General features: G+C 36.6%; 1 protein-coding gene across 1 annotated transcript in view; it reads left to right on the top strand.

The window, feature by feature from the left end:
- ABCC4 (ATP-binding cassette, sub-family C (CFTR/MRP), member 4) overlaps positions 1–8585 on the top strand; it is a 244430-nt gene that overhangs the window by 212673 nt on the left and 23172 nt on the right. Inside the window, exon 27 of the mRNA XM_012647333.1 lies at positions 1769–1858. Within this exon, the coding sequence (XP_012502787.1) occupies positions 1769–1858 (90 nt within the window). The remainder of the gene's footprint in view (positions 1–1768; positions 1859–8585) is intronic.

The raw sequence follows: 8585 nt of genomic DNA, 5'->3' as shown, positions 1-8585 counted from the left end.
CTGGTCTCGAACTCCTGAGCTCAAACAATCTGCCCGCCTCCGCCTCCCAGAGAGCTGGGATTACAGGCGTGAGCCACCACGCCTGGCCCATCCCCTTCATCTCTTGAAACATCCATACTCAAAGAGTCTCTCAGTTTTGGTCCCTGAATAGAAAAGACTGCCCACAATTAGCGCCCTCTTGGGGAGATGGGAGGAGCATGAGAGAGAGAGAAAGAAAGAGAAAGAAAAAAAACCATGGGTGGCAGCTTTCCCTTACCTGGCCACTTGTTTCCGCAAACCTCGTATAGACAGTGAATGGAGGAGAAATTACCCAGATACTTGGAATATGTAAGTTGATAATTACAAAGAGTAAGGTTTTTTTTTGTTTGTTTGTTTTGTTTTGTTTTAGTGTGAAATAAGTAGCATGATGGTTATTTCCCTTCCAAGAAATTCACATATTGCTTAGATGGTTGTTGGTCTTTGATCCTAATAAATTCAGTAGTTTTAATGGGAGACCTCAAATGTGGCTCTCATGATTTTTCAGTTCAATTCAGTAATCATGTGGAAACATAGTATGACCAGTAATTTTTTTTCAATGCTTTTAGGACATATGGGCCACTTAATCAACTTTGTGGAAATAAAGTGCCCATTTCAGTATTTTTTTAATATTTATCCTTGTTGCCTGGGTTGCTAGAAAAACTAATAGAACTTTTAAACATCCTGCATAAGCTTATGTACAAGATTCTCTCTTGAAATCCAGAAGGAGGCCAAGAGTCATTCAATTGTGGGCTCCTTGATCAGATGAATAGGAACAGCTATTTGAATTAAAATAATTTTATTATGATGTGCTTCTCAGTGGGCGTCAGGTTACCCTGCTTTTTTAGTTACTAATGATGTCCTGTGAAAAGTGTTACCCTGACGCACAGAAGATAATGTGGGGATTCGCTGATGCAAAAGCAGAGGCCATTCCTTCAGGAATAGAGATGCCACTGACCCCACTTGTTTATATCTCTTCTGGACAAACATCTGAATGTCCCATTCTTTTTTTTTTTTTTTTCTTTTTTGTTGCATAAAATTTATTAACGTTAACTTAATAACTATATGTTATACTATTTTTTTTTTAACCAACTCCTTTCTTTTTTTCATGTTATGTTTTGATACAGGCATAAAATGTGAATTTACCAAATCAGGGTAATTGGGATATCCAGCACCTCGGGTATTTATCTCATTTCTTTGTGTTAGGAACATTTTGTGAATGTCCCATTCTGAGGTGTGGAGAGATCCCGAATCCTGGAGGACTATTACTCATGGAGAAAATGCCCTAATTTATTCTTCAGTGCAAATTGGAAAATATTTAACAATTCTGCTTTGAAGTACAAACTTCAACTTAGCATGCTGTTGGTATTTTCCAGTATCACACCACAGTTTACAATTTCTACAGCTCTCTTGATATAAACTTTCTCAAATAATTATATCCTTGTATGTCCCATTTCAGCAGCTGTTACCAGGAAAGCATTTCTGCAAATCAGGTCTTCCTTTTTCTTCCTTATTTTCTTCTTACGATGGCACACTGGAACCATTTCTTTTGTTAGTGTTCAGTGGTCTGGAAGATATTTTCCAATGTACTTTGTAAAATGGAAAATTAATTTGTAAACAGGTATTTGCAGCCCTATAACTAATGATTATTGTGAATTTTGTTTTTTTTGTATTTTAATTCTATTCTGAAAGTTAGCATTGTAATAAAATGAAAAGAGGCTACGTAATGACGTTCACTATTTTGGGCATTTAGGACCCTGTTTTGTTTACTGGAACAATGAGGAAAAACCTGGATCCCTTTAATGAGCACACGGATGAGGAGCTGTGGAATGCCTTAAATGAGGTAATTTATCAAATGTAATTATCTGTATACTTTGGTAGCATCAGCATATGTATATGTACATTTATAGCATTGCAGATAATTAAGCGGAGCTTATTGGTTTAACTAACTTTGTTCACTACCCAGGAGAATATTGAGGACATGGATCTACTTAAAATGTGTATATTGATGATAGGCGAAACCAAAATAAAATGTCTCACATTCTCATTTTAACTCTCCTCCTGTATCTCATCCCAAACAACCGTATATGTTTTTATTTGTCCTTAGCAGAGCACTAAACTGCAAGTTGTATTCATGGGTTCAAATTCTCCTGGTGATTAAGCTAGCATATAACATTTATGTTACTGCTCTGTTCTTAGGAAACATCTTGTAAGTGAAGACAATAATAGTTTTTCATTATTAACTGAAAAATAATTATGAAGTGCTTTGAAGTTTTATAAGAAAGTGTTTGTAAAGGTAAATTATACAGTTAGAATGTGATAATAATTCTTGATTGGCAAACATGTAATTTTAATGATGCTGAGTAAATGCAGGTAATAGAATTCTGTAGGCTTTGCTAAGTTTTTATGCCAATATGTTGATTTCTAAAGTATTTTCTATTATTTGTGTAATGGTCCCCTTTGGACCACTTCTTGGAATTTCTTCACCCATGCATGGAAAGGATGAAAAGGTGCTGTTCATTTGTATATTTTAACACTAATGAATTTTCATGTTCACCCTAGTTCTGCAAATTAATTCTAAGCTACTTGATGATGGAAACGCTATTGTAAGATTCTAGCTCAGTTTCTTACTTTTTAAAAGTAAACATTTAATAAATATGTATTGAATGATTGATTTCTTCATTTCAGAGAATTGTGGCTTATTTCTTTAAAAAAAAAAAGTAACAATCACAGTGACCAATTCTTTACCATTGTTATTGTTATTGTTGTAAATGTTGTTGTCATTGTTGCCCTTCCAGGAATAGCTCTGAAATCTTTAATTTATAGATGGGTTTTGACTGTGAGCAAGCAGATTTGTAGGCCTGACAATTTCCGCCAGCAATTCTTGTTTCTGAAGGCATGTCCAGTGCCAAGTCTTTACTCATCCACCCTGCTTTGCAGCAACTGTGTGGATTTTATTTTCCTAAATTGCCTCAATTCCTTCACCTTCTTCTACTTGAAAATAGTTGACCTCTGATTCTGTTTAAGTTTTTGAGTCTTTTTACAATGAAATTCTAGAAGCTAGGAGGAGAGGAGACAGTTGACCATCTAATGTAAAGGAAGCTAATTGAGCCCCTGCTCTTGATCTCACAGGACAAGTTTAATAGTGAAATTGTGACACACCTTAAAAGAACAAGAATTACTAGTAAAGTATTTTTCTATTTGCTTCAGACCTTGGGATTTCTCAGCACAGATTCTCAGATAGTAAAATTACTTTAGAAACACATTGCTCCATGGACAGTGAAGAAATGTTGTTGGGAGACAGTCCTATTAAAAACCATCGTAGAAACTTGGCTGTAACTTATACTTACTTTATCTGTGGTAGCTAAAATTAAAGTAAAATTTAGTAGCCTCTCAGAATTCTAAAAATGATGAGGTGGTGGAAGGCAGATGATGCCAAGGTCCACCGTCATTTAAACTGCATTTGGAGCTTTCAGTAAATGAAAATAACCATGCACGCACTCTGAGGCCTGGGTGCAGAGTATATTGAGTGGTTTCCGTGTGTTTCCCTGGAACTGGCCTCAGAGCTTTAGTGATACCTCTTCTAAGTGAGAAATTATCCCATCATTGTCTTTCTCTGGAATTTTTTATGACATTTTAGGATTTTCCTTGAAGGATTTGGTGGGGTTTCTAAAAATTAGGAAGCAACATTGTGGTTACATTGTGCTTCCAGCTATTCTTAGTCATACACATATTCTGGAACCTATACCTAAGAAAGTTACCAAACACTGCTTATTTAGGGATAATAAAACAATGAATGGTATTTTGTTTTCTTTACTCTTTGGTTTTTCTGAATTTTCCAAATTTTCTTTAGTACACTTACATTCTTTTATTATCTACATGAGGAAGAAAAGGGCAAGCACTTCCAGCAGATGAAACACTGTGAATTTCTCACAACAATAATTAGAGTTTCGTGACCACAAGTTTATGGAGGCTGGGATCATTCTGATAGGTCAGGGATTCTTCTCCTGGAGTCCTTGGGATCACAGGTTCTTTTGACTGATGATTCAGAACTTCATTCCAGGGAATTGTAAGCATGATGCTGTGTGTGTGTGTTTGTTTGGGGAGACATCACATACACAGGATTCAGCACCATGTCTCCAGCGCCTTTCAAGTTCCTCTGGATTTCTCTGTCACATTCTATCTGCTGTCTCCATGGCTTTCTTCTTTCTATTATATCCAAACCAGGGCAGCGTAACTATATTAGTACATTTGCATTGCTTACTATAAAGAAAATACCTGAGGCTGGGTAATTTATATGGAAAAGAGGTTTATTTGGCTCATGGTTCTGCAGACTGTACAAGCATGGTGCCAACATCTGCTTCTGATGAGGGCTTCAGGGAGTTTCCATTCAAGGTAGAAGGCAAAGCGGGAGTAGGTATGTCACATAGTGACAGGAAGTAGTGCCAGACTCCTTTAAACAACCAGCTCTCACATGAACCAATAAAGCAAGAACTCACTCATTACCTTGGGGAGGGCACCAAGCCATTCCTAAGGGATCTGCCCCCATGACCCAAACACCTCCCACACCATGCCCCATGTTCAACACTGGGGATCAAATTTCAACATGAGATTTGGAGGGGCCCAACATCAAACCATGTCAGTCATCCATCCTACAACTTCCATGGTTGGTACAGGACCTGTTGTCAGTTGGAAACTCCCTTTAAGTGGACTGGAAATCACACTGAGTTAGCCTGTATATGTTGCTAAACTGCACGTGGGAGCTTGAACTCAGTAGAGTTGGCTTGAGATTCATTAAGAAGGCAATACTGGTTTTTTGTCTTCTTGAACTACTTCAAATAAAAAGGAAAGGGGCTTTTTATTTCTTTAAAATTTTCTTATTTCTTCCTCCCCCTTCTCCCTTGGAGAGGGTGGTTCCAGAGATACGGAGAGGGAGGTTTGGCATCCAGAAGGGAGACAGTGCTGTGGATGTTGCCCATCTCATCTTGGTCCTTTTTAAGAATATGCTGAAAATTGTCTTGAATACTGGAAAAATAGTCAGCTGTGAACTGAAGAAAGTTTACTATTAATAGAATTAGTACCAGTTACTAAAAAGTAATGGCAGCTCTATAAATGTAAGCAGTGACTAAAGAGTGAAGCAGTTTATCAGAAAAAGGTCAAAAGATCACAGTAGATAAAACTCAGAAAGTGAATCACCAACATGTTATTTCTGTTAAAAAAAATCTTTAATACTGGGAGATACGATTAAGAGTAGGGTATGTCATGTCAAAGCGGTGAAGAAATCATCTAGTTATGTTCAACATTGATAGCATCTCTGTTAGAATACAAGTGTGTCTTGTATTCAGGAAACCACGATGCAGAAATCTGAACATCAGCAGTGTGCATGTCCTCCGGGCCTCGTTTCTTCCACCCCCTGCACCTCCATTTCCCCCAGGCTGTGTGTTCCGGGGAATGGGCTCCCCAATTCCTGCATTGACCCTTGGCTTTGTTCTAGTAAAAGCTCGTCCCCATCTGTTGATTTGCTTTTGATCGCATTTCAGTCTCTCGCATCACCCTTTCTTTTTGAAAAGTCAGAAAGTTCCAGAAAAACATGGACACAGACTTTGACATCCATGTGAGTCTCCTGTGAGGGGCGTGAGCACCTGGTAGATTCGGTGCACATAGTTACTTTGAACACGTCTATGTTGATAGAAATGGAATGTCTTTTAAGTTCAATTTCTTTAGTTTTTCTATAGTTTATTATTTTTCTAAGCTTAAAAATAACCTGAAGTACTCTATACTGAGATATATGGTTTCAAATAGTATTATTTGATCAATTTGTCTAAAATTCTGACTTTTTTAAAATGTAGAAAACATAAAGCTTTCTATATGTTAAGGTGTGATGTTATAGCTTGGGACCAATTAATTTTTATAAGGAATATATTTCTTTTACAATAATATTTAATAATAAAATGATATTATATAAATTCTATATCCATATGGATTTAATTTCTAATTTATAAGAACAGACATGTCACAAAATGAGATATACTGTAACTTCATGGATACATTTAAAAAATATTTATTGGGAGCATTTTACCTAGGCATTGTAGATTCTGAAGGTATATGAGTCATCAAGAGACATAAAGTCCCTACCTTCTTGGAGCATAAATTCTTATAAGAAGGTAGAAAATAAGGAAATGCATATTTATAAAATGTTAGGTACTGATAAATACAATGAACAAAAATACAGCCGTGCATAAAGAGAGCTGGCTGACGGCGTCATTAATAAAGGCAATGTCTATCGATCCCTTGTTTTGTATCTAGCACTGTTCTAAGCAATACGTATAGTGGCTCATTTTATGTTCCAACGTTCCAAGATAGACATCTTTATTATAATAATATTAGGACCTTATTTACAAGTTGGGAACCTGAGATAGAGAAAGTTCAGGAACTTGCCCTAATGGGCAGAGCCAGGCAGGACTCAATCCCAGGTTGTCTAGCTTCAAGTCCCCAATTTTTTATTTTAAAGTCTTCATAGCACAGAAAAGGAATAGTATTTGAACACACAAATACCCTTCACGTGGATTCACTGGATGTTAATACAGTGTTTTGCCACATTTGCTTCCTGTCTTGTATAGTCTGTCTATATTTTGCTGAATCGGTTGAAAGTAAGTTGCAGACATTTTTATTAAGTTGAAACTCACCCTTAAATATATAAGTATATACCTCCTAAGAACAAGCACGTTCTCCTACATAACATAATATAGTTATCTCACTCCAGAAATTTAAAAGTAATGTAATACTGTTTTCTGTGGTTTAAAAAAAATTTTTTTTTAATTATCTTTAGAGACAGGGCCTCGCTCTGTCACCCAGGCACTATCACAGCTCACTGCAGCCTCAAGCTCCTTGGTTCATGTGAGCCTCCCATTTTAGCCTCCCGAGTAGCTAGGACTAGAAGGGTGCACCATCACACTTGGGTAATTTTTAAACTTTTTTGTAGTGATGTGGTCTCACTGTGTTTCCCAGGCCAATCTCAAACTCCTGGCCTCAAGTGATCCTCCTGCTTGGGCCTCCTAAAATGCTGGGATTACAGGCTTGAGCCACAGCATTTGACCTGTAATTCTGTTTTCTAATTTAGTTTCAAATTTCCCTAGTTGTCACTCTTAGTCTCTGTGTTCTACCGCCTCCATTATCTTTTTCTTGGTTTTAATACTTAAATGTATGATAACATTATAGAGGGCCTTCATATTTGTGTCATTCTCATAACTGTCCCTGATTCATAAATGAAGATAGAGTCTCAGAAGTCACTGTTTTCTGTAAAGTGTCTTACTGTTCTTCATCTCACAACCCTTATTCTTCAGGGAGATATGGACAACCTGAAGGAGAATAAAAAACCAGATTAAGTAATGAGATGCCATGTTAGTCAGGGGCCAAGTGTGAAATTATTTCTCCAAAGTCTGGCTGTCAGTCTTAAGACAGACCCATTTGTGTGTCCCAGCTGTATTATCAAAGTGAATTCAGAAGGAAAAACTGATCAACAACTCACCACACTTAGCTTTTTGACAAGTTCAATCTGGGGTACAGATCTATGAATTTGTTTCATTAAAATAGTACTCATTATGTCCTCTCCCTTGTATTAATAATTATAGAGGGCTTACCTAAGCTGATATACTCTTTTCTGTAATTTTCAGTACAGGGTCTTGCACCGTAATCCAAATCTTACACTTCAGATTTTGTCTAAATTCTACCTTGCAGGCTTATGCTAAATACGAATACAATATTTAGTCCTAACTCAGAATTGCTGTTTGATTGAGTTGGATTTCCATCATGAGTGCAGCTGAAGCTCACATTCATAGAAGTACTTCCATGTTTAGGGTGCCATGACAATGTTGCCCATTTACCCTTAGTGTTTTGTTGTTTGACATTGTAATTCTGTATACCTGTTTCCTGGACATCACTCATCAATCTGCTGATCTCTTCATTTGAGGTGTCTTGACTCTTTGTTCTTCTACAGCTCTCAGATATAGCCTGTGTTTGACTCTTGTCCTATTAAATTTCTCCAGAACAAGTATTCACTGAGCTGAATCTCTATCCAATGTAGTCTCAGATGATCTTATAACTACAATATTATGATAATTAATTAATTAATGTAAACACCATCTATCCCCATAGTCTGTGGGCAAAAAGATGTTACATTGTGTCCTGTTTTTCATGAGTTTTCATTCGCTACAAAGCATGTGTGAGATTGAAGTAACGCACTTGACTGCCTTAGCGCTATGGTATTAAATCTAGGAAAGAACCTTCACCAAAATAGGCTCCAGATTTTCTAACACTGTGGGGTATACTTTCCCATTATTTGAGTTTTTACTTTTTTAACTTTTGCATTTGATTAAAACCTTCCAAAATGGTAAAATACCTATAAGAGTATATCCTTAGAGAACCACACTTCCTGCAGTAATATTCTCTTTTAACTTTCCCTTTAGTGTACTAATTTCTATGCAAAATATACTTTGGAAAACTTGACTCAACCATAAAGATACTTTCATTTTTTCTACAGAAGCTATATTGGGAGAAAGAGCTTTATTTTT

The sequence above is a fragment of the Propithecus coquereli genome, unplaced genomic scaffold, assembly GCF_000956105.1.
Source record: "Propithecus coquereli isolate 6110/MARCELLA unplaced genomic scaffold, Pcoq_1.0 Scaffold262, whole genome shotgun sequence".
Lineage (NCBI taxonomy): Eukaryota > Metazoa > Chordata > Mammalia > Primates > Indriidae > Propithecus > Propithecus coquereli.
Note: the sequence above shows the minus strand (reverse complement) of the source record. Positions and strands in the feature narration are given on the sequence as shown.